Below are 27,303 nucleotides of genomic sequence, written 5' to 3'. Positions count from 1 at the left end.
TGGTCCTTTCTGAGGCTAGTAAGCTCTACTAGACAGTGATGAGAGGAGATAGGACCATGGTACAACTTCTTCCTAGACCCTTTTGGAAAGGCTAGCAGGTGTGAGGGCACAACCACAAGCTGTCTTTGTGGGAGTGCAATGGCTTTTATGGCATCTTGGTGGCTACAGCCCTCTATAGGGGATAAGAAGAGAAGACACCTTTAAATATGCATGTACCAGCTGGCCACAATCTTGCCTGATAAGGGAACACTAACAATGCCATGTAACTGATCTGACCAACCAAAATCAAGCAACACTGCTTGGTTTTAAAATACATGTGACCAGTCTATACACTGAAAACTCTGAGAAAGATATTAGCCAAATAAATTTGAATAATAAATAAATTCTGAGAAATAAGATATGCTTACAGACCCTCTACTATCAGGAAAAGGAGGTAAAATCATTAAGTTAATTATTGCTAGTTCTTCAATCAGGCAAAATTCACCCCTATGCAGAATTTAAAAGCACAAAGTCTTATCTCCATTTGAGTACTCAAAAGATAATTTGAAAAGGCCTTACATTATTGATTGCATGGGCTTCATGCATGCCTTCTGCACAGGGGTGAATTTCACCTATACTTTGTGGAAAGTTTTTATAAAACCTTTTTTTCTGACAAAAATCATCATAACAAAGATTTTTCCATGAAAATTTTCATTTGACAGAATGTTTCTAGTTTGCATTAAAAAAAATTAAAACTTAACTTTTGCTAGTGGAAGTTAGAAAAGGAAAAGGGGGAAGGAAAGCAAAAATGAGAAAGATGGAAACCCCCAAATTGATTTTTTTTCTTTTGCAGAAAATTTTGAAAATACCAGATGTGACCCAGCTCTTACGTGGCCCTTACCCTCTCCCATGTTTTGCTGGCTCTCTGATTCAAACTATCCATTCCTCAATATCTCTACATTCATTTGTCTTGTTTCTTTTAGGAGGTAGTCTCTCATAAAAGATCTTCTCTCCAAAATATCCATACCATGGCAATCCTGCTTTAATTGTCTGAGCCCTACACATTCAATGTCTTGACATCATCCCCACCTGCAGATAAAGAATGTTGCTGTTTTTCTGAAAGGTTTTCAAACATATACTACATGTTCACACACCGAGGGAAGATTTAATGACCTCTTCGCTCCCTTTTCTAAAATCTCAGGGAAAAGCTATGAAAACGAGAGGGCAAGGTGATGTGGGTACTCTTTGATCCATAACTGTTGAAGAAAGTCCAGAGAACTCTAGATGACACCCACATCATTCTAAGTCTGCATCTGATTTTGGGTCTTCATTCTGTAAGGGACTGAGCTCTCATGAGAGGGTCTGAGTGCCCTTAACTCCTAATGATATCAATGGGGTTTGAGGGCACTCAACACCATGAAGACTCAAATCCTTTATTTATTCTGATGCCTGTTCAGATAGGTGTCATAACCCCAATTGCCACAGGATGGCAGTATTTCAGAGCATTACTACTATATCTGAACAAGCACCCAATACACAAGGATTCTACTATTTTACAACACTTTTTGTGTGTATTTATTTTATGTACTTATTGCATTTTGTAAATGACAGTGTTTGAAACCCCCTTTTAGGCTTACAAATTTTTTGTTTTCTGCAGCCATATTTTCCTGACTGTCAGGGGATTTAAGCACGGAAACAGATTTGGCAAACAATGATGTTTTGTCCCTCCCCACCCCTTTCAATTGCTTGTGCACCAACAGTAAGAGGTTTGTTTTCTCAGCTAACTTGTGCTGCCTCCACAGAAGCAGAGCACAAATACTTCAGGTCCTACGTAAAGATATGTTATTGCTTTGTTGCTGTTTTAATTTCCCAGGTACAGATAGCATGGCCAAGAAAACAAGAGAGAAGATATTATCAATCACCAAATAAAAGGAGTTTTAAATGAAGTATAATCTGAACCTAAACTTTTTGTCCGCATCCCCTTTCTTGAGAACCCCAGAGAAGTCCCTCTATGGGTTCATTGTAGGGATACATTTTGGGGGAGTGGGACTAGGGGTGGGAGAGGGAGGAGCTATTGTACAGAGAATCTTTCCCTCCACAGATGCAGATATTTGAATGAGTCTCTATGCTTAAATTAATACATTTTCAATCCACATTCAATCTGCTTCTGAACCTGCACCTCTTTTAGAGAGGAAGATTTTGTACTTCTAAAATGACCATATTTTCCAATACACTGTCACTTTCTTAAGAGCCACAAAATAGTCATAGAACAGACAAGGGTGCATGTTTTTAAAAAAAGTCACTACTGCCAGCTTCTGACTCAACAGAGTCAGTCTGAGTGGAGGATTTTTCCAATAATTTAGTGTTCTGAATGTATGTATCATGAAACACTACGTATAGTTATGTTCACCTTGAGCAAAAGAACAGCTTTGATAGAGTCTACACTCATTCCATGTTTCTCTTCACTCCAAACATGGTTCATCACACTGAATATATTCATTCCACTGCAGCCACAGCACTATTTGTTCCTGGTTAATACAGAGCAAATTCTATTCAGTGTAGCAATACATTTCAAACAAACTGTGATAAGATGTATACCCCGCCCCCGGCTGTAACAGGGTAAATGTGGACTCCTCCCTGAGAATCCAATAACTGTTGCACCTGGAGGGCGATCCAGGCCTAATTAAAGATTAAGCTCAGGTGGAGATGAATTAGATGGCGCTATAAAGGCAGGAAGTGCGCACACAGAGAGTGCTTTAGGGAGAGAAGGAAGACTTTAGTAGTTACTCCCTTAGTAGTAGGGCATGAAGGAACTGGTAGGAGTTAATCTAGAGAGAGTTATGATGACTGAACATCCTAAAGCAGGCACTAGGGAGAAGCTCTGAGTAGTGTTGCTTATTACAGGAATCTGGAAAAATGTGGGGGTGGGGGGAGGTCTGAAAAAAGGCTGTAGTAGGAAGAAGTCTAGGGAGTCAGCAGCCACGAGTCTGAGGGAGCAGACCGTGGCTGCTAGTTACTGTATCCCTGGACTGGAGTGGAACCTGGTGCAATGAGAGGGCTGGAGCTCCACTACTAGCTGTTGAGGAAGGTGGTGTGAGGCTTCTCAGAAGTGGACAAGGATAACTGAAAGCCCTGAGCAAAGGAGTGCAAGGACCATAGAACCCAGAGTTGATGGCCAAAGACTGAATGTAAGAAGAGGGATTTTGGGTTGCAATTCTTACCCTGGAAGAGGTAAAATAAAACATGACCTGACTGGAGGGCTGACAAGCATGAAGTGGCAATGCACCACAGGACAAGAGTAACTGTGAGCTGGGGGTGCTAGAGTAAAAGAGCCTGCTATGCCATACTCAGCTATAAGGGTGTGTGCTAGTCCAACCTTCCACAGAACCATTTGTAGTTACTGCAAAAAAAAAAAAAGTTTTGAATAATGACATGAAAAACAGATTTTTTTTTCTGGGTGTTTTGAAGGAAATAAATAGGACACTAAGACATCTGAAAACAGGATTGTACTGGTCAAAAGGGGTATATACTGGATAACGGATTACACATGTGCCTGAAGTATGTAAAACATTATCATAGAAGTGTAGGACTGGAAGGGACCTCAAGAGGTCATTAGTCCAGTCTCCTAAACTCAAAGCAGACTTAAGTAATGACTAGACCATTCCTGACAGGTGTTTGTCTAACCAGTTCTTTAAAACCGCCAGTGACTGAGATTCCACAACTTCTTTAGGCAATCTGTTCCCGTGCTTAACTCCCCTGACAGGAAGCTTTTCCTAATATCCAACCTAAACCTCCCTTGCTGCAATTTAAGCCCATTGCTTCTTGTCCTGTCCTCAGAGGTTCAGGAAAACAATTTACAAATGCAGAAGTAATATCTCTATTCCTACTTGATATTCCCCTATATGTATTCAGTGATAGCATTAACCCTTTTGGCCACAGCATTACACTGGGGAATTCATGTTCAGCTGTTTATCCACCATGACCACCAATCTTCTTGAGAATCTGTTTCCCAGGATAAAGTCTCCCGACCTGTAACTATGGTCTACATTTTTTCCCCAAAGTATATATAAATTTACATTTAGCAGTATTAAAACCAAGTATTTTTTTGCTTGAATCCATCTTACTGAATGATCCAGATCACTCTGTATCAGTGACCTGTCCTCTTCATTATGTACCACTACCCCAATCTTTGTCATCTGTGAACTTTATCAGTAGTGATTTTGTTTTATTCCAGCTCATTGATAAAAAAGTTCAATAACAGAGCCAGAATCAAACCCTGCAGGACCCCACTAGAGCTGTTGTGTTTCAGTGACTATTCCCAATTTATAATTACATTTTGAGACCTGTCAGTTAGCCAGCTAATTTTTAATCTGTTTAAGGTGTGCCATGTTAATTTTGTATACTTTTAATCAAACTGTTGAGTGGAACCAAGTCAAATGCCTTCCCGAAGTCAAAATGTATTAATCAACACTATTGCCTTTATCAATCAAATTTGTAATCTCAACAAAAAGATCCTTTGACAGGCTCTAGTTTCCATAAACACATGTTGATAGGTATCAATTACATTATTCTCCTTTAATTCTTTATTAGTCAAGTCACGTATCAGCCGTTCCATTCTTTTTGCTCAGGATCAATGTCAGGCTGACAGATCTAACGTTAGCTGGGTCATGTGCCCTTTTTTCAATATAGGTATAACATTAGCTTTCTTACCTGGGATCAGGGTTTGCATCGGCAGAAGGCCCCAGGCTACAATTTGTGATGACGTTTGCAGAGGGCCTTGGGCAAAGATTAGGATTGAGGTTAGGGTTGGGACCACCCAGGGAGGCCTGAGGCTAGGGGTTGGTCCTAACCCTAAATGTAGCCTGTGACCGATAGGCATTAGTTTCATGGGAGGTGTCATAACAGTGACAGTGTTTTCACTATTTGTGTTTACAGAGTAATAATATTCAGAATTAGATCCACATTTAGGACCAAATTGAACATCGTTTGTTAATGAGCATATTTCTATTGACTTCCATGGGCTCTGGATTGTGCCCTTATTTTATTTATCCATACTAACCTAACTTTACTACGTTGTAAAATGTTGTGCAACTAGGCTAAAAACACACATTACCTCAGCCAAATTCAAATGCTGTACTTGCCTCAATTAGTGAAAAATCCTATCAGAATGCCTACTGATTCTCCTGCACCCTAGCTTATAAATTTGTTAGCGAGCATACATTTGTTTTTGATGGTGTAGTTTGGTTTTTTTAAAAGGATGCTCCATTGTCTTGTTCCATCTGTAGTACTTTCCAATTAAAATACATTTTAATGGTCTGAAGGATGTAGAGATATTTAAAATGTGAAGGTATTTCCACTCTTCTCAGCGCTAGAATAATTATGCTGGGGAGGGAAGGCATTTCTGGCAATAATTAAACATTTTCTTTTTGTATTCCTTTCAAAAATATCAAAGCTGTCTGTAATAAATGAGCCTTCCACACCTGGCAGTTCTGATAACACAGTTCACCTTCCATAATGAATAGGAACAGCCTTCAACACCACTCTCACAGTACCACAAGACAGATGTCAACACTTTACATCAGTAAAGAGGTATACACACATCCCACCTCAATTGTGACATGGTTAGGCCTGTCTGTGCAATTCTGCTACTGTAGTGAGTAAACATTCTACTTTGTACCCTTTGTTGAATGAACAAAAGCTATTGAAGATTTAGCTGGTGGGCAAGGGGAAAGGGGTGAGAGGTTGCAAGGCACCACTTTCTGTAAGAGCTAGTCAAACCTTTTAACAGCAGGACAAAAAGCAGAGCAAAGTCATGACCTCTACACATACAGACACTTCCCTTTCCTCCCCCAGGCAGCAGAAATGGAGGTCCATGGAGAGAAGCACTATATCCTCTCAAGAGTTGTAGCAGTGAATGTGCGCTCCCTGTTCAGGAGAGCCCAGAAGTCTTGTGCTTTGAATTTTGGAGATCCTGCTGGAGTCGTTAGAGTCTGTCCTACACTCAGTGCAGGCCAGTGCCAATGATGCCCACCTGCGGCTTTGTCTTTCATACAAATTTATTCACAGCACTCTCTTCAGGGCTGGTTTAACAGCTAGTAGCCTATGCTAGGTGTGAGCATTGCTTTCCCATTTTTGAAAAAAAAAAAAACTTTTCCTGCTAGCAAATTGAAAATCCTTGGCTGTACTGTACATATAACATGCTGTTGTTAATGTAAGGGAAACCTGTAACACAAATCTTTGAATGAAATCCTGCTTCTCAAAAGACTATTGCAATGTACTGGTCATTGCTCATATGTGTATTTCTGCCCTTGACTGGACAGAGCACCAAACCTGCTCTAGCATATGTAGGTATGTTGCTCTCTGGTGGCTGAATTCAGTGGAGTTAACCGAGGATGAACCTGACCCACTGTCATAAAGAAAAAATATATAGCAGCTCCCTTCATTCATTTGCATTTATAATGCAAGTGAATAAAATACGGGGGTTATTTTTAGATTTAGGAAGACATTTGAAAGAGGATATACAACAACCTTCTGAAGTGTCATAAGCTCTGCTGTTAGTTAATATGAAAGGATTCTTTAAGCTTTGCCCTGTGGAATTATGGTGTGTAAGGAGATAAATGCTACTCTTTTTCACGTCAGATCTTCTAGCTGTTTCTTGCCTGTGCAGTTGTGTTCAAGTTCCTGAAATTAAATCTAAAAGGAACAAAAATAACGGTATAAATTATTTCCCCATTAAAACCTATAACAAGAATATGGCTCAGCACACAAACATGCAGCTTTTGGAAAGTCTAAACACCTCTGCATTGTTAAGGGACAAATATTGTCCCTAAAGCAAAGACCAAGTAAAAGTGCATTTTGCAACATGGGTGCTTTGTCATGGATGGTAGGGGCCAAAGCCCCCCCCCACCAGGCTGCAGCACGGCAGAGAGACACTAGTTTGTCTTTTGTGGTCTCTGTGTCCCACCCATCACTACCCCCACATCTCTCTATCGCCACCAGGTGGTTCCATGAAATCATTGATCCCATTTGCCATGCCATTCCCCTCTGCTAGCTCATACCTCCCACCCCACTGCCAAAGCTTGGCATGTGGCACCTGGTCCAGAGGCCCCGTGTACAACTTCTCTGAACCCTGACCTTCCATGCAAAGAGGAGTTATGATGCTTCCGCTATACTCAGAACTTTCCATGGTCCTTGCATAGGCCAGAGGACTTGGCCCTCAATAACTACTACATGTAAAGGGAACCAACAACTAACTCTGGGATATCTTTTTGAGATAACTGCAAATGACATGCCTTGATGATAACTACAAATAGCAATGTACCCAAACTGGGTTTTATTTTGAAATCTAAAACAGATTGATCCTAATATTCTTCAGTGTTGATGACTACAAGCACTTTGATGTATTGTGGAGCAAGGGTTATCTTTCAGCAGAATGTGTCCTCTTCCTTTGCATTTTTTTGAATGTGATACTATCGTGAAATAAATACCACACCCACACTGCTGGGATAGCAAAAAACTGAGAATATGCAGTTTGATCCCTGTGCTGTAACTGTAACTAAAAGTATACCCTTTCACATTACACTTTCATGTGATGCAAAAGTTTCAGGAATGCTGAATACCTTTTATGGTGCCAGTGAGTAGTGAAGCATCACAATTGGTTTACAAAGCCAGAAAGTCTCCTCTGTCCAGCCAAGCTTAACCAGAAGAAACTTGAATGACTTTAAAAGTAAGTCATGTGTTCATTATGAATCAGTGCAATAAATGGAATCATACACTACTCTGGATTGGCATCGCTGTATGTGCTATTATTGTGGCCATTCTATGCATTAATTATCTCACTTCCCATGCCTTCTCTCTTCATCTCTTACTCCAGAGTTAATTTAACTAGTTTGCTACCCACTCCTAAGTACACATACTGCATTCCCAGAGAAATCCCTAGCAAAGCATTTCTATCCAGCCCTTAAACGAAAGCTAAAGGCATAAAGAACTAGATTCACACAGGAACTTAGACATGGCAATACTCAGTGTCACCATGACAATATTTTAGGTGAGTAGAAAATCACTGGGATTCACAAAACCTGAGTTCAGCACCTGGGCTCCCTACCCATTGAATGAGGAGAGGTAGGCACCTAAGAGATGGATTCACAAAAGACAGCACATTAGGTGCTCCTCACCTAAAATGGCCAATGGCAGATGCCAAGCCAAGGGATGTGTGCTAAGCCTCACTCCTCCCATGGAGATAGGACTCCCTGTCTTGTGTGTATGGCATCTTCAGAGCAACATTCTAGAGATGCAGTTGTAGGTCCATAAGCCATTTCCAAGCCTCCTCTGTGATGTTGTGGATATCATCCAGTTTACCTTTGAATTCATACTTGGGGCACTGAGTTATGATATTTGATGGTTTGGATGTTCTCACCACAGTTGCACAAAGGGGATTCTTTGATTTTCCACTTGTGCGTCAAGTAGCCACATCTTCCATGTTTTTTTCGGATGCAGTTCAATGCGGTCCAAGGTATGTGTGGAAGGTTGAAGTGTGGAAGGGAGAGTGGCTTGTTGGATCAGAAAGAATGTGCTTGTTTGGAACAGTGGATGAGATCCAGACACTTTGCCATTCCCTGGCCAGATCCAGAGACATGGGATGGCCATGTGTGATCCATAGTGGGTTTTCTCAGTTTCAGGCATTGTTGGGGTATGTTATCCATGCCATGGGGTATGTTACCTGCCAGATGGGAAGTTCTGGTTAATCCTTGGCACACTTAAAAGTTCTCATACTGTGGCTATATCTTAATGGATAGCTGAAGGTTCGATATTTACTAATAAAGAAAGACACTTTAGAGGTATTGATTTTAAAGTTCCCGTGATGATTCGCATGGTCTGATTCAGCTGCCTACCCACGAGCTGGGTATGGGAGCTTCTTGTCCACATCGGGGCACAGTACTCTGCAACTGAGTACAGCAGGGCGAAGGCGGATGGTCATATCACCGGGGCAGTTGATCCCCAACTTGTTCCCACTAACTCTTGAACAATGTTGATGTGAGTCTTCACTGTAGAGGCTTGAGGTGGTCATGAAAGGTCAACGTGAGGTCAAGAATGACACCCAGGTATGTTGGCCTTGGTTCATCAAGCACAGTTTCACCACAAAACTCGACAGTGCTTTGCGCAATTCTATTGTCAAGGTGGAAAATAGAGACAATCAATTTGCTTCTCAGGCCCAGTTCACTCATTGCTAAGAATTAAGAATTTAATCCTTTCTTCCCTTACTTAATTCAGAGGCCATACCATAATTCTGTCTTGCCTTAAAGCAGTTTCCATCTCTAACTGGATGAGTGTCTAAGTCTGGGATGGAGGGAGGTGCTTCCCTCTGTGTGGGATTCTTAGATGAAATCCTTCTCTTGGGATTAGGTGCCTATGCTGTTTTAGCAAGAAGCTGGAGGGGGGAAGACTGATCCTCAAAATTTTAGCCTCGTAGTTAAGCTACTCACCTGGAATGTGAAAGACCATGGTTCAGGTCCCCAGTCCAGATCACGGGGGAGAAGGGATTCAAACTAGGATTTGCCACTTCCAGGTGTGTGCCCTAAGCATGAAGCTACAGTCATTCTCATTCTTTCTCTCTGGCCCAATGATTCTTTTCATTATTCATGCACAGTAGAATACACTCAACAGGAGAGATTGAGGGAGCCCCATAGCCCAGTTAGAGCACCCTCCAGAGCCACCCTCCAGGTGGCAGATCACTGTTCAAATCCCTTCTCCCTGTCAGATGGAGATGGGATTTGAACCAGGGATCTCCCACAGCCCAGGTGCATACCCTAACTACTAATGCTATAATTTGTGAGGGAAGCTGTCCTCCTCCCCCCAACCACCCACCCCAGCTCTTTTGTAGAAACTTGCCTATAGGGGCTTGATCTGGTAGGTGTCTGGATGACTGGTATATGGCTGTAGTGCACATGCACAGAGGCAGAAAAATGGGAGCCTAAAGAACTTTTACTGCAAAATTTAAGGCATGAATGACCTTAGGCAACTATAGAGTTTGACAGTGGTTGAGTGGGGATTTTGTCAATCCCAGTGGGGTCTGAGTCTGGGATTTAGGTGCCTACAGTAATAGTTAGGTGCATAAATTCTCTTATGAATTTAGCCCACTGTGCATATCCTTGAACTTCTGTAGCCCAATAGGCCAGATTGTGCCTGGCCACTACATGTGGTTCCTATGGTCTCAGTCTCCTCCACTCTAGCCAGAGAAGCTGGTTAGCCATTGGTGGGAGCACACTCTCTAGCCTCCAAAAGTGTAGTGCCGTGGGCATAGTCCCAGGACTCTGCAGGCTGAGAAGCTCTGGAAGTTTTGTCCACAATGTGAGCTGGCGCCTAACTGGCACAATTTGGCCACAGAAATACATAAGCTTATTAATGATAAAACACCACAGGGGGTTTTATTTGCATAAATATATATATTGCATATATAAACTGCTTCCAAACATGAGGAACAACGAGTCAACCAGATGGCCTGGAAATTTCTAAGAGCAGGCCCGGGATCTGGACTAATACTGGGATCTATACAAGAGTAATCCATGCTCCAAAGGTGTAATATAATTGGGCTCACAAGAAAGCCAGGAGGAGTATCAGTCATAGCATTAAAACACCCTTTGGGCCCACTTAGCACATTCCGATGACAGCATCCTCAGCCAAAACTGTGCAGCTCATCATCCAGTTACAGACGGAAACTGCTTCATGGCAAGATAGAATGATGGAGCAGCCACTGAATTAAGTCAGGGAAGAGAGCATTACATTCCTAGGGATGGTTGAACTGGGCTTGATGAAATAAGAACCAACCCAAGTCTTCCCCACAAACTTGTGGGAAAAAATCTTTCATTGGAGTTTGGAAAACGTATGTTAGCTTTTTCTGTTCCTTGTTGTTTTTCATTTTTTCATACTGCTGCACTTTTATATTTCACTCACTTTTGGAAGCAGCTAGAACAGAACAGCATCAGTATTTGCAGCCTAATCAAAAGTAGGAAGTCTTACATGACAATTTGTTTTCATGTGATTTAATTTTGCAGAACCTATGGAAGAAATTCATTCCTGGCATAACTATACTGCAATTGATGGCATTGAGACCGGAGGTGAATTTGACTCAGTAGATTTGGAGAGCTTGAATATGCATGTGAAGTTTTGGGTGCTTATCCAGACTAGGAAGGAGCAAACAGAGGTAGTGTTTGAAATATGTTAGACTTATGAGTTATAGTATATCAACTGCCATGTACAATACATACACTTAGCATGCAATTCTGTTGCTTAACATCAACATTATGGACCTATATATAATGAACATTTTACTAGCTACAATTCATTGACGCTTAATCAATCAGGGATTGGTCCTGCTTTGAGCAGGAAGTTGGACTAGATGACCTCCCGAGGTCCCTTCCAACCCTGATATTCTATGATTCTATGATTTTTTTAGTGTAGTTATGATTTAGCTTCTCTATTTAATACCTATATTTTTGCACAGATTAAAGTAAGCAGGTTCTTTGTTCAAATGCTGGTGACTAGACGGCAGTTCCCTTTTTGTTATGGTACACTATAGTCTGTAGTGTATCAACAAGTTATTCCCCACTTACAAAAACAACCTTACAAAAAGACTATAGCCTAATAGTTATGAAACTCAAATGTGCAGCACTTTGGAATTTTTTAATTAAGCTCATTAGTCGATCTTAGTTCTCATTAATTTATACCAGAAGTATGGCCAAGCCATGACATCCAGATATAGATCTGGACTCCCTTAGACTTCAAAGACTTTGAAACCAATTTTCTGGTTCAGATCCATTATCTAAAGATGGGCTTGAACTGGTCTGGAGTCCGGATCAGAACTTCCCCATTGTTAAGGAGTTTGAATGTAGTGTTCTGTTGTTGGCATTTTTGTTATTTAGCCTTAAGCTCAGGTTGTGGCTTTTCAGCTTCCTTCTGTTCTGTGGCTTTATTATTGTTGGAGCTGGAATCAACGCCTATTATTAAAGTTTCCTGACACTTCCCATTATAAAATACTGTTTTCAGTTGCTTATAACTTTGTGATACTTTAATCCTTTGGACTGATATTTTCAAGATCAGGTGTCTGCCTCAGGTTGAACTTTTCTGGAAAATTTCAGCTAAAATGGTTCAGCGATTTCCAGGAGAGGCTAGAAGAAAATACATTGTTTTGCCCATGTTTAAAAAAAAAGGGGGGTGGAGACCTTTTCTTTGAAATTTTCCAATGCTCCTATGCTTTGGAGGAGGGACTCAACATTTGGCAAGGGATAGCTTTTGTGCTAGGGATGTGCCTTTTGCTGTCCCCATGAAAATCTGCCCAAGTTTGGCCAAGTTCTAAGCCTTTGAAAAAGTGTAGCTCATATTTTTAATAGAACTTCTTTGATTTTTAGTAACTAAAATCTCCAAAGATTCTATCTTCACTGAGCATGCTCAAGCCTCTCCCACTGGAGACTAGACAGCGCATGCACCATTCCATAGGGCAACTGTGCATACTCCATCCTCTCACAGCTCCAACCAGTGATTGGACTGTACATGTGCCATCTCTACAGAACAACTGAGCATGCTCCAACTGAGAGCTACTGGGACAAAGCCAGACTTTTTCCTTAATGGCTCCTCCCAGTTGCTCTGTGCCAGGGATGGGCACTGGAACTGAGAACAGGGAGTCTGCATTTCCTGTGCTCTTAATGATCTCCTGCTGGCACTGGGATAGCATGGAGGATTTGGGGGTTGGGAAGGGGAGGAAGAGAGGAAATTGGGACTTGCTTAGTAAGGAGCTACTGGGCAGGGAAGGATTTAACTAGTTGGAAAATAAGACTGGGAGCTGGTGAGCGAAAAAATGAGGGAAGGATTAGTAACCAGGCAGCTGGGGGAGAAAAAAAGATATTGAGATCAGATCAGGAGCTGGGGAAAGGGAGGAGAATGTGAACTGGCTGGGCAAAGAGACTGGGACAAGGAGCCAGGGAGGGGGTTGGTGGAGACTGAAATTGGATGAGGAACCGGGAGAGGAAGATTAGGACTGGGAGCCAGTGGAAGAGAGAGACAGTTTGGATGAGGAGACCTGGGATGAGAAGCCTGAGGAGTGGAGACTGGAATGAGGTACACAAGGAAAAAGGGATTGGAATAAGGAGCCAAGGTTGGGGAAGAGGCAGGACTGGGATGTGGATAGGTTGAAAGAGATGGGGCAGATGGGATCAAACTTGGGTGGAAACAAATAATATCTGATCATGAAATTAGACTGTATCATAATATATGTGCACAGGACAGTCAAATTAAAGTTATACAAAGTATGTTAATTTTGGAGTTTCCTAATTTTTGAGGGCTTGACTTTGCAACCTTAATAATATTCTTTTAAGAGGTTTTTGTGTGCGTAATATGATCAGAACATATGTCTCCTACAAAAATAAGCCATATACAGTAGTAAGACTTACAGGACTAAATTCTGCACTTATACTTCATGCAAACCCAGTGACTACAATTAAAGAGTAACAGGCAAAAGGAGAAAAGATATGTTTTGAGTTAAGATTTGAAATGAGATGGAGAGTCAGTGATACAGTATAGGGTTTTTATTGTTTTTGTAATGCAGTGTTACCCTTTGTTAGTTAACTGTACAGCTCGAAAGATTCATTCTCTTGCAACCTGTGTTCTGGGCTATCACAAACATGGTCAGCCCAGATCCTTCTTAGCCAAATACATATACTGTAAATATTTCTGCCATGTGAATGGCAGCACCACTCCCACACAGCATCACACAACAAAGATGCTGCGTAGTGATAATGCATTGTTTTGCAGGCCACAAGCCACCGGTGCAATGTTTTTGAAATCTGATTTAGGGCCTGTTTACATATGGAAGTTATTCCAGAATAAGGCAGGGTATGAATTTAAAGTGTAATAGCTATTGCAGAATAACTTTGTGTGGACCCTTCTATTCTGGAATAAAAATGCCTTTTTCTGGTTTAGTGTAATCCACTTCCATAGAATAAAGCTCTCTTAATACTGTATAAGAGTGTCCATCCATGGAGGTATTCTGGAATAGCTATTCCTGAGTAACTTCATGCATAGAGAACCCTTACACTCTATTGCATGTGGCTGCACAGAGCCTAAACTACAGCATCACTACAAGAGAAAGGGGAAATAAGTGTGCACCACCTCAAGAGGTGATAACAATAAAGAATTCAGGGCAAGTCCACACAATTGTTACTTTATTGTTGTTTTCTTTGTTCTCTTTCCCCTACCTCATAAAAGTGTGATGTGGTTCACAGAGGAAACTGGACAATGGAGATACAGAACAGAGATCTTTGCTATGCTGCCAATATGCAGGCTTTCATCTGCCATTACAGTAATAGATCTCTCCTCTGATCTAGGGACATGCCATCATTTAATTACTTTCCAACTGATTCTTTCTCAGTAGTCTCTCCCCCCCAACCCCGCCACATGTTTGTGACTGGGTTAGTCAGTCTCTTTATGGGTAGTACAGCCTAGGGGTCAGCCCACCTCTGTCCCATAGTGTAGCCCTTTAAGATTTTGTGTATAGGTTGGATAATGAAAGTACCCAGGGAAATAGGAGATACTGGTAGAGAGGAAGTGGTCCTAGGAATAAGTAGTGTTGGGAGGGTTGAGGGGGGGTACTCTTTCTTTAAGGATCTGGATCCAGAAGTCTTTCAGAATGGTGGGGCCGTGCTCCCCACTCTCCCAGCTAATTGGGATAAGGTTTGGGAAGCAGACCAGCATCTATACCTCCTCTGTCTTCATAGTAAGGGATATACTAGCAGGAGAAGATCTGCCTGCTGAACTTTCCACACCTAAAAGTGAGAGGGCTGGTTTGGGGGAAAGGCCCAGGTGGAAGAGAGGCTGGCTGAGGGCCTGTAGTTGGCCTGAATTAGAACCCAGTTCTAAGAGGCCTGGGTGAGAGGAAGCTCCCCAGTAGCCATCTGAGAAGAAGCCATACTAGGAAACCAAACTACAGAGTAGGAGTGGTGGGTCTGCAGTCCTATGCGAGATGGTGAGTGTGCCCTGTTTCAATGTTGTTAAGAGACGTCTCGGCATGTTCATTGAAGATCACTGCAATAAAAAACTTCTTATAGAGAATAAGCAGTGGTGCTTCTGTTTCCTGCTTTGCATACCATACTCCCTGACTTGCCATACAATTTTATATTGAAAGCAATAGTTGTACTGTACATGCTGGAGAAGGAGCGGTCTTGGCACCTGAGTAGGGTGCATTTGGGGCTTTTGATACCAAGGAAAGTGTGGGTTTTGGCTCCCAGAAGGTGTTTGAGCCTTCTGGCAATGTGAAGGGGAAATATCTCCTACAACTATCTCCATTATGGGAAGGGATGAGGTGACTTAATATCTTTTAGGGGTATGCTCTTCTCTTCCCCTAGTAAATTTTAACAGCAATCAGGTGCTTCACTGCCTCCACCCCATATCCGCCATATTATGCTGCCCCTATCTATAAGAACTTTAGATGGATGTCTTTACTAATGAGATAATTAGAGAAACAGTTAATGTTAAAATGTATTCAAATAAGTTTGAATAAACATCCAATTAAGATGAAGATGTATTTAACCCTCTTTAGAGCTATTGTTTCTAGATTATTACACTTTGTTAGGTTACACTTTGACAATACACTTTCCAAGTCTGGCCTATCATGAGGGCTGCAATATTAAATGAAAGCTTACATTTTGATCCATACTTGAACCTATGGCAGGGCTTCTTGCAGCTGCTTCAAGGGAAGGTGCTACTGGCCACTGTCAGATGGGATACGAGACTACATTGATCACTGTCCCAATCCGATATGTCAATTCCTATGTTCTTAATTCCACAGCAAGGGGTGGTTTTTGTTTCTTGTTTTTTCTAAGAAACTCCTTAGCCATGGAACCGAGGAATCCACTGGACTAGAGTACTACTATCCCCACTTCTGCAGAGAGAAAAGCTGTCAGGAAGGTATTACTGTGACTCACTTTGTCATTAGGCAATCAGTGTAAGAAGTGGGATTACAAGCCAGGGTTTCCTAGCTCCTAGGGCTGTGCTCAGACCTCACTGAAATATGCTGACAACAGCCTTTTTAAACCTCCATAGCTTTATTTCAAAAGCAAGTTTATTCACAGAAGGCAAAGGTACAAGTCCTCAATAAAGTGCAGCTAGATTGCTAGTTTAAAACAGTTGAGTTTACAAGGGGATGACCCATAGGATCCCAAACTATGTAGCTCTCCCTCCCTTCCCCCAGCCCCCTCACGCTTTAATAAAAAAAGTCATTTTGGCTTCATCCTGTACTCCTACTCCTTAGTGTGAGGCTCAGATTTTGGGGCACTACCATGCCTCACCATTATTTTTATTGTTATGGTGAGGCCCCAGCCAAGATTAGGGCACCAGTGTGTTAGACACTATACAAGCAGTGAAAGGCAGTTCCCACTCTCAAGGGCTTGCAATCTAAATAGACAAAAGAATTGATATTCTTCCCATTTTAGGGATGAGGAACTGAGGCACAGGGGATTAAGTAATTTGCCAGAGGCCATGCAAAGAGTCTGTGGCAGAGCCAGAAATTGAACCTAGGTTTTCTGAAGCCCCATTCAATACCTTAACCACAAGACCATCATTGCTCCCTTACTTTCCCATTATACTTTTTAGACTAGTTCATCTTATTTCTTCCCTTCCTGTTCCACCTCAGGAGGAATGTCCACAGGCATCTCTCCAGTTTCAGCCTGACATTTGTGTGGTGCTCAGTGCAAATTGCCATTGTATGGATTTTCTTCTAGTGATGTAGAAAAACTAGCACACTAGAAATGTTCCATGCGGTGGTGCCATTGGGAGAACAATGCTGAGTAAAATTCAGTGGGGTGCGTATGGACACTAAAAACACTGATGATGCTTGACTCTTCATCCCACAGCCAGTCCTCATGAGGAGTGAATAATATGGGGTCTCCTTGGGAGCCAAAGCATGAGTGGCATGACAAAATTATGTATTCTAAATAGGAAGGGGGTGGGGAGGAATGTGAGAGAAGCAGTGGCCTCACAGGGAGGGGGAATCAGGACGAAAGCCTCCTTGTGGGAGGTGAGGAGGACTGAAGAAGTTGAACTTCCCCAGGTAAATCTCACCCTTCCTCTGCGAACCCATTAGACCAGCAATGGATGAACACAATTAATAGTTATCCTGTTAGCAGCTGCTGCTCCCTTATCACCTAACCTCCCCCAGGACTCCCTGAATTTTATACTGAAAGTGCTAGATCCCAGCCTCAGGCCTGCTCTACACTTAAAAACTGTTGCTGGCACAGCTATGTCAGTGAGCAGTGTGAAAAAAAACATAGCCTAACTGACATTAGGGTGACCAGATGTCCCGATTTTATAGGGACAGTCCCGATTTTGGGGTCTTTTTCTTATATAGGCTCCTATTACCCCCCCATCCCCCGTCCCAATTTTTCACACTTGCTGTCTGGTCACCCTAACTGACATAGCTGAGCTGCAAACGCTTCGACTGTATAAATGTGTGTACAGTAAAGTCCTTTTGCCAATATAGCCTTGTTAGGGGGGAACTAGTATAAGTAATACCAGCAAAAGAACTCTTGTCAATATAAGCTGTACCTCCACTGAGAAGGTTTGCTAATATAGCTGCACTGGCAACCCCTTGTGAGTCTAGGCCAGGCCTCAGTCTATACAACATCATTGACTGACGCACGGTGTCCTAGGAGACTCATACACATTTCTTCATAATCTTCCAGGTGTTTATATTAAAGTTCATCCGCAGGTTCTTTTATTCAGTGTATTTCCATTGCAAAGACTGGTTGTGTCCTTTTATTACAGAGGTAGGACCAGAGCCCAGTTTACATGAGCAGTGTCCCTGATTTTTGGGTTGGGCTATAAGTACTGAATAAACCAGAAGAGCAGGCAGCAGCAACAGGGGCAGGTGCATAGCAGCAGTGGTTGGGTATCTGGAAAAAAAGACTAACATATAAGGCAGAGTACTGCAGTCCTTACTTACAGTGAGTAATATTTATTCATATGTGTAGTCTCTCTGAAGTCAGAGGGACTACTGGTGTGAGTTAGTATTACTCACTGGGAGTATTCTGCACCACTGGGCCTCTTCTATATACGTGTAGATTTTGATTGTTGTAAAATATTGCCAGCACCTACTGTCTGCCATTCCCACCTTCTCCTTTCACAAACTAACCTAACAAAATAAAACTCTGTTTGAATATGTTCCTCTTTTGTTCTCTCCATCTAGCCTGTGGCAGTGAGCTAGGGAAATGATGCGATCAAGCACTTTCAGAAAGCACTTCTGATGCCATGTGTCAGAAGTGACAGAAATACGATACTCTCTCTGCTGACGCATGCTTCACAGTGTACAGGGCTATGGGCATGGAAAAATACAGTGGACCAGTATTTCAACTGCTGTGATGACAGCAGTTATGCTTGAGCTCTAGGTGCATTTCATGACTGAGTTGTGCAAAACTTCACAGTTCTCTTTACTGTATGGATGAAAGAGAGCCTACTGTCTGGTGAATTATCTCTTCCTGTCCCTAATATGAGTGTCTCTGACCCAAAATAGAGAACAACAGAGAACAGAATAACAAAAACCCCTTGGGCAAGCAGGAATTTTGTCATATCCAAGAGCTTGAGAGAGTAATATGGTTGTCTTGATCACGTGATTGCTAATGGCTTGATTCTACCCAACCCACCTTACTCAGGTTCAGTAGTTTCTTATTCCTAGAGTATCTTCATTCATTTAATGGGGCTGTGCAAATTAGACACTATGAAACATGAGTAAGGGTGATAATCTGGCCTCAAGAATTAGCTGCCCAAGTAGCCTCCATAATTTAAACTGCCTCTCCCGTCTCTGGTCATTACTGGTAGCTGGTTTGGGTAAACAGGTAATGTTGCCATCGTCTGCCAGAAGCTTTAATGGGAGTATTTATCAGTGAGGTGTCTACCTGAATATAGGCCTCTTTTCTGCTCCACCCTGTTTTACTGTACCTGAAACTTCTTAAATATTCCCCTAATGTTTAAAGAGAAGATTAAAGGCCCAGTCCTGTTGCCTTTACTGTCATTGGCAGACCCTTTTACTTTAAAGATATTACTTGTGTCAGGATTATTGCCTTAAATAGGAATTGCAGGATCTGTCAGGACCTAGGTTACTGAAAGTTCAGATGTTTCAAGTTATTCATCACTCAGACTCCATGTGTCTGTCCCTACTCACTGAGTACAAACAATGTGAGTATATTTCTCCTCATTCAGTGTCTCTAACTTGTATTTCAAGAAGAGTACACTTATGTAATCAGGAATAGCTTCGTCATAAAAAAAACAAAAAAACCCCAAAGCTATTCTGTTACATCATGAAACTTAATCCTTACAAAACACAGAGTGCCTTCCCAAAAGTCAACAAACCTTTTTTTAAATCCCTACGCATACACAATTCAGGATGATGTAATGCCGGGTTAAATAGCAACTAAAATCTTTCTTTTAAGGAATCTTTGACCCCAATGCCATAGGAATCCATCTGGAACTGAAAACCAGATTAAGGCAACAGAAAGACTTCTGAGGATTTGTGTACCTGCTGGCACTATATCAGGATATTCTTCCAGCCCCATTAGTACAGACAAGAACCAATGAAGATTTAATTTAACTAGGAACAGTTGGCTCAATATGATTAAGCATTCAAAATGCACACTGAAGGCCAAATCTTGCAGTCTTTAGGGCCTGATCCAAAGCTCAATGAAGTCAGACAGTCTTTATATTGACTTCAGTTGGCTTTGGACCAGTCCCTTAGTCATCATTATACGGAGAAAACTCCCATTGACCTCAATAGGAGTATTGCCTCACTGGACTAAGGCAGGGCCTGATCTTACAAACCCTCTTTGCATGGAACTCTACCTGACTTCAACAAGAGTGCTTCACAGGAGGATTTGTGCTATCAAGTCCTTCATGTGTAAGGGTCCAATCTTGCAAACATTCCCACTTGGAGTAACATATTGAGTAGTAAATGGGATTACTCACTAGGTCCTACCTGTCGCCAGTAGGAAGTGTTTGCAAGTTCAGCCTCCAAGATTGTTTTAGATTTTTTTTTTTTAATTATTGGATTTCACTGGTGATAGAAACTTAGAATAACTGGAATTCTCATACTGCTATTAACATTTTGATAGTATGGTATGTTATTTATTATACAAATTAAAGTCTTTTGCAGAAAATTTCATTTCATTGCTATTGTGCTATATTGGGGGTGAGGTGGGGTTCTTTTTGCCATTCATTTGCTGTAATCCTATTTCAATCCCCTCTTACTTAACAACCCTCTTCTGTGCAAAGTCTGCTGGGAGTGTGTGAATAATCAGAACAAAACTTATCTGTGCTCCACTGTCAGTAATTGTCCTCCTCTTAGTCTAATGACTTGTACCCATACATCTCCTGCAAGATTAGCTTGAGCAATCATTTAAGAGCCAAAGTTGAAGATAACCCCCTTAATTTGTTGCTAGTTCTCTTAAGGGATGAAGAGTTGTGAGTTTGCTAAATTATGTGTCTTGAAACATTTTAAATCACTTTGACAATGTGATCTGTGAAAATCCAGGTCTCAATTATATAAAGGGACTAGCAGCCTCATGATGTCTTTGTTTACAACTATGCTATCCTCTGTGACAAAGCCAATATCATGTTCCAGATCTGGGTAGGCTGCTAGGGCACCAAAGAAAACCATGGAGTAGAACAGCTTATTATAACTCCAGTACACTTAAAATAATTAGCGAAGGGATCATATGTTAGAGTGGTTGGTTCTGTTCATGGTGGTACCGCTTTGTATGGTAATGCAGGGAAACTTCCTGCTCCCAGCCACTCACTCCTCAGACCCAGTACAGACCGAAGCCCAGAAATGATGCTCATGCAGTGCTCAGCCATGCAAGGTGTTGAGCATTCCTGTGAGGTACTGAGTGCCCTCAACTCCCACTTTCTTCAATAAGCGTTGAAAGGACTCCGCACTTTGCAGGATTGTTGTCTGAGACTTTGGGGTGGGGACAGTGCTATGTGTCATTCAACAACAATCCCTTTGCCAAACAAGGAGTGGCACTGACAGGCTCTGAAAAAAGTCTTGTTAGTTCTACCTGTAGCAAGAAAAATGGTGACTGCAAAGTGAGGCCCCAGAGGCCTGATCCTAAGCCCATTGAAGCTAATGGGAGTCTCTTCAGTTAGTTCACTGGGTTTGGGATTAGGCCTCAAGTGTGGATGGTTCAAAGCCAGGGGAGCAGAAGAGGGTGGACAAAATGGACCAATCCAGTAGTGTCTGAAAATAGCATAGAGGAACCTCTCATGGGAAAAATATAACACAGATACTTTTTTAAATGTAGTAAAAATGCATCCCTAGCCTGCATGTATTATTGTTCCTTGTTTAAGGAATAAACTATTTTCTTGTGAGGCTTTTTTCTTTTACCAGATCAGATTGTCATACAGATTTGGGAGAACATCCATTTTACAATAATGGGCCTAATTCTGTTATTACTTGCATCAGAGTAGTTAAGGAGTAACTCCATTGACTTCTGTGAAGTTATTCTGATCTCCCACAGGTTTTACATCAGTGTAAGGCCCATTATAATTTGAAAAACTCCCCCACATTTCCTTAATCGTGTTTATGTATATATGAATGACACTTTAGATTATTAAAACTGAAAATCTTTAATAACTAATTTACTTTTATTTATGTGGCTTGTTTACTTTCTGCATTTCACTCAGTTTGGACAATGAAAAGAGATGGTTTCACTTTTATCAATTGGCAGCAGTGTTTGAAAGGCAAACTTGTACAGGAATGTTTATTTGTTTCTGTCTTTCCTAAACTGCTTAATTTGGAATTGACAAAAGTTTGTGAATATTTATATTGATCCTAGGTTTGTTTAAAAACTTACTACCTTGGAACCTAAATATGGAGGCAAATTTAAAGCAAACCAACTGTCAATTTTTAAGATTTGATTTTTCTTGTATTATCTGAGAACAGGTTGAATGTGATGCTGAAGCATGATATCCTTTGCAGTGTCATGTGTGAAGCCAATTTTGACCGTCAGGATGGCAATGGATTTTTTACCTTCAGTCCATTTGGTATGATGTCCATCTGTTTGCATTTGGAGAGGAAGATGATGTCTGTCTGTATCTGTGCGTGGTCTCCTCCTGACGGTCGAAATGACAGACTGGACCTCTACATAGAGTGCTTCCGCAGACGTGCACAGGCTGAAATTGTGGACAAACAACATCACTTGTCCCATAACCTCAGCCGTACAGAACGCAATGCCATCCACAGCCTCAGAAACAACTCTGACATTAACATCAAAGGGACTGACAAAGGAGGTGCTGTAGTCATAATGAACAGGTTGGATTATGAACAGGAGGCTGCCAGGCAACTCTCCAAGACCACATTCTACAGGCCACTATCCTCTGATCCCATTGAGGAATACCAAAAGAAACTACACCATCTGCTCAAGAAATTCCCAGCTACAGTACGGGAACAAATCTACATGGACACACCCCCAGAACCCCGACCAGGGGTATTCTATCTGCTACCCAAGATCCATAAACCCGGAAACCCTGGGTGCCCCATCATCTCAGGCACTGGCACTCTCACAGCAGGATTATCTGGCTATTTGGACTCTCTCCTCAGACCCTACGCGACCAGCACTCCCAGCTATCTTCGAGACACCACCGACTTCCTGAGGAAACTAAAATGCATTGGTGTTCTTCCTGAAAACACCATCCTGGCCACCATGGATGTAGAAGCACTTTACACCAATATTCCACATGAGGATGGACTACAAGTTGTCAGGAACAGTCAGGGACTATGCTGATGAGGCCACAGCACGCCTGGTGGCTGAGCTTTGTGACTTTGTCCTCACCCACAACCACTTCAGATTTGGGGACAACTTATACCTTCAAGTCAGTGGCACCGTTATGGGTACCTGCATGGCCCCACAGTATGCCAACATTTTTATGGCTGACTTAGAACAACGCTTCCTCAGCTCTCGTCCCCTAGTGCCCCCTCCTCTATGTGCGCTACATTGATGACATCTTCATCATATGGACCCACGGAAAGGAGGCCCTTGAAGAATTCCACCTGGACTTCAACAATTTCCACCCACCAACCTCAGCCTAGACGAGTCCACACAAGAGATCCACTTCCTGGACACTACAGTGCAAATAAGTGATGGTCACATAAACACCACCCTATACTGGAAACCTACTGACCGCTATACGTACCTACATGCCTCCAGCTTCCATCCAAGACACATCACATGATCCATTGTCTACAGCCAAGCCCCAAGATAGAACCGAATTTGCTCCAATATCTCAGACAGAGACAAACACCTACAAGATCTTTATCAAGCATTCGTAAAACTACAATACCCACCTGGGGAAGTGAGGAAACAGATTGACAGAGCAAGACAGGTACCCAGAAATCACCTACTACAGGACAGGCCCAACAAGGACAATAACAGAACACCACTGGCCATCACATACAGCCCCCAGCTAAAACCTCTCCAGCGCATTATCCACGATCTACAACCTATCCTGGAAAATGATCCCTCACTCTCACAGACCTTGGGAGGCAGGCCAGTCCTCGCTTACAGACAACCCCCCAACCTGAAGCAAATACTCACCAGCAACTACACACCACACCACAGAAACACCAACCCAGGAACCAATCCCTGTAGCAAACCTCGTTGCCTACTCTGTCCCCATATCTACTCTGGCGACACCATCAGAGGACTCAACCACATCAGACACACTATCAAGGGCTCATTCACCTGCACATCCACTAATGTTATATATGCCATCATGTGCCAGCAATGTCCCTCTGCTATGTACATTGGCCAAACCGGACAGTCCCTCTGCAAAAGAACAAATGGACACAAATTGGACATCAGGAATGGTAACATACATAAGCCAGTAAGTGAACACTTCAATCTCCCTGGTCATTCTATTACAGATTTAAAAGTCACTATCATTGAACAAAAAAACTTCAGAAACAGACTTCAAAGAGAAACAGCAGAACTAAAATTCATTTGCAAATTTAACACCATTAATCTGGGCTTGAATAGGGACTGGGAGTGGCTGGCTCATTACAGAAGCAGCTTTTCCTCTCCTGGAATTGACACCTCCTCATCTATATTGGGAGTGGACTACATTCACCCTGATTGAATTGGCCCTGTCAACACTGGTTCTCCACTTGGAAGTAACTCCCTGCTCTCCATGTGTCAGTATATAATGCCTGCATCTGTAACTTTCACTCTATGCATCTGAAGAAGTGAGGTTTTTACCCACGAAAGCTTATGCCCAAATAAATCTGTTAGTCTTTAAGGTGCCACCAGTCACCTTATATTAATTTCATCTAGATTGCATTTCCCTAGCTTGTTTGTTGGAGTGTTGTGGATCTGTGTCCAAAAGCCTTTCTAAATCAAGGTACTTGTGTGCTGCTATACCTAGCAGCAAAGAGCAAAGTGGCATTGCCACTCTTGCTGAGCCCCAAATTTGACTGACCTTCTTTTTCTTTTGTTCAAAGTTCATGTGATTGTCAACTTTTGCATGCTTCTGTTTTTTTCTTTAAAGGCAATTCAGTGTCTGTAATCCTGCACATATGAGCAGCTGTATGATTTAAAAAATCCTAGTGTATATAAACATGAATAACTATATACCACGTTTATATACACATACACCTGCACACATCAATAACAGATTTCAGTTTCCAGTGATTTTTTATGAACAATGGAGAGTTCTTTAATGTCCCTTTACTTTGAACTTCCTTGCTTTCATTAGCTCCTGTCAGAACCTTAAGGACTTTGTCCTCTGAATATAATATGTGCTAAGTATTTCAACAGCGGAGACATGAAATGAATGCACAAAAATCTAGTTTGTGCCCCCTTCACTATTTTAGTCTAAAAGCGACAGCATGAATGCATCATTAAGTGACTGGACTGGGCAATCAGAGTGAGTCTCTTCTCTGTGCATTACGGTACAAGGGTTGGCCCTCATCTGGTCCACCTGCCACTGGGGTTTAAAGTTTCAGCCCATCGGGAAATACAATGACTTGGATCAAACTGCCTGGAGGGAAAGCCTGATTATATCAGGGAAGTGGATAAACAGTAGCTATATTGGGAGACCACGGAGAGACATCTCCGTAGGCGCGCACATGACAGGCTGTAAGCTGCTCAGCGTGTCTCCTAGAAGCCCAGGACACTAGGAAGCAGCAGACACATGACTACATGGGGAGAGAAAAAACAGCCAGGAGTCTGCTGTATCTGGTCTTGACTCCTTCCAGAAGGACAGATCCTATGCAATGAACAGCCCGGCGCAATTCACCAGCTAACGCCACAAAAGCAGCAAGCATAAGGAGGAAGGGAGCAGCCTCTCTGCTGGGCAAATCGGTTTTTTGTTTTTTTGTTTTTTTGCTTCCGAAACAATTTCTTGCTTTGCGGCTGGTGACAGCGTGCGCGCCGGGGACAAGGGGAGGGCGAGAGACAAAAGTGGTTTGCAAATCAAACAATGCTGCGGGCGACCAGCTACTCCTCATGTCTCCTGCCAGTCACCTGTCTGGCTTGTCCGCCCCTCGCGGTGCTGCTGCGGTGGATCACAGAGACGCTGCTGGCATGGAGAGGTTGGTGAGCCCGGGCCACTGCGGCTAGTGCTGGCTCGTCCGCTGCGCCTTGCACCGCCCTCAGTCCGGAAAGCCTCGCTGCGGACCAGCCATGGAAGAGGGCCCCCTGCCAGACCTGCGAGACATCGAGCTGAAGCTGGGGCGCAAAGTGCCCGAGAGCCTGGCGCGCTCCCTGCGCGGGGAGGAGCCCGCTGCCCGGGACCGGAGCGGCGGAGGGGGCAGCGGCTTCTGCCCTGCTTCAGCCCCTGGGGCCTCCCGGCTCAGCAGCAGCGCCAGTGCCCTGGCGAGACTGGAGACCAAACTTCACCTCCTCAAGCAGGAGATGGTGAGTCTGGCACCGCGCCCGGGGGTGCGCGCCGCGCACAGCGGGAGGGGGAGCGGACGGCTGGAGCCCTCTTCACCCTGCTGCTGCAGCTCCGCGTCCGCCCCGCGTCTCTCTGCCCCGTGCGAGCGGCTGGCAAACTAACCCGCGCTGCCCACCCTGGACTTTGCTCGGTCACCATTCCCTTTTCGGCAGCCCTCTGCCAGTGCCTGCGAGAGTGCGCAGTGTGCGAGGGGGGCACTCAGTGTCCCCTTCCTCACCTCTGCTGCCAAGCGGGGAGAGAGATCCGTGTGGAATCGCTGTATTGCACACGGATGGGTGGCGCTGTGAGTGGATTATGGACGGCGCTAAATAATGCGTGTTCCCTTGGTGGCCCCCGACATACTTTACAGTTAAGATTTAACTAACTGACAACTCATGTCCCTGCCCTGTTGCCCCTTCAATTCTCGTAAACAAATACAATCTGGTATGATCTACTCCACGTACTTTGCTGAACCTCCCCACCCCCCAATAGTATTTCCTGGTAGGGAGAAGTGCTGCTGATCTCTAGGCCCCTGTGCAATTAATTTCCATCACTGCCCACCCACACAAAACCAATTCTGGAAACAACCCTGTTCTGGCTAGGCCAAAGGAGAGCGCTAAATACATTCCCCACTTCCTTTCTAGAAAGGGAGCCACTAATATCTTTCCATTGGAATATTTAGCAAGGTCTAGCCACTCCCTTTACACACTTCATTGCTGGTTTCCTAATTCTATGTGAATATGGCCCCTTATGGAACCATAGCGATAGACTCAAGGTGCTCATCTATTTAGTTTAACAAAAAAAAAAGGTTAAGGGTTGACTTGATTACAGTCTATAAGTACCTATATGCAGAACAGATATTTAATAATGGGTTCTTCCATCTAGCACAGACCAGTATAACCCAATCCAATGGCTGGAAGTTGAAACTAGTGGCAATAAGGCATACATTTTTAAAGGTGGGAGTAATTAATCATTGGAACAATGCACCAAGGGATGTGGGTTCTCCATCACTGATGATTCTTGACTCAAGATAAGCTTTTTTTCCTCTCAAAGATATGCTCTAGGAATTATTTTGGGAAAGTTCTATGGCCTGTGCTGTACAGATCAGACTAGGTGACCACAGTGATCCCATCTGGCTTTAGAATCTAGGAAAAGATCATATATAACAAAAGTTGCTATAATCCATGCACAGTCAAAGCAACTCCTACCTCCATGCTGTGATCACAATTGCATAATGTCACCAAAGTGGCAGTGAGCAGGTTGCTCACCTGCTAAAGAGGCTTTCCATCTGCATGACTTTCGGGATATATGTACCTCATACTGTTAGCTGGCAGAATGAAGAAAACTGACAGCCAGTGGTAT

The 27,303-nt window shown here is 42.9% G+C and overlaps 1 protein-coding gene and 1 long non-coding RNA gene across 2 annotated transcripts in view; one reads left to right on the top strand and one right to left on the bottom strand.

Annotated features, from left to right (window-relative positions):
- Positions 1-952: 952 nt before the first annotated feature.
- LOC135972254 (uncharacterized) lies at positions 953-22,174 on the bottom strand. Its single transcript, XR_010588675.1, has 2 exons — positions 22,040-22,174; positions 953-6,672 (listed from the first exon to the last, which is right to left on the bottom strand). It is a non-coding gene; the product is annotated as an uncharacterized LOC135972254 (long non-coding RNA).
- The window catches only part of LURAP1L (leucine rich adaptor protein 1 like), a 33,777-nt gene continuing 26,518 nt past the window's right edge, over positions 20,045-27,303 (top strand). Inside the window, exon 1 of the mRNA XM_005295198.4 lies at positions 20,045-25,922. Within this exon, the coding sequence (XP_005295255.2) occupies positions 25,689-25,922 (234 nt within the window). The 5' untranslated portion in view covers positions 20,045-25,688. The remainder of the gene's footprint in view (positions 25,923-27,303) is intronic.

This window comes from Chrysemys picta, chromosome 6 (genome assembly GCF_011386835.1).
Source record: "Chrysemys picta bellii isolate R12L10 chromosome 6, ASM1138683v2, whole genome shotgun sequence".
Lineage (NCBI taxonomy): Eukaryota > Metazoa > Chordata > Testudines > Emydidae > Chrysemys > Chrysemys picta.
The sequence above is the reverse complement of the archived record's forward strand: the minus strand, read 5'-3'. Positions and strand labels throughout refer to the sequence as shown.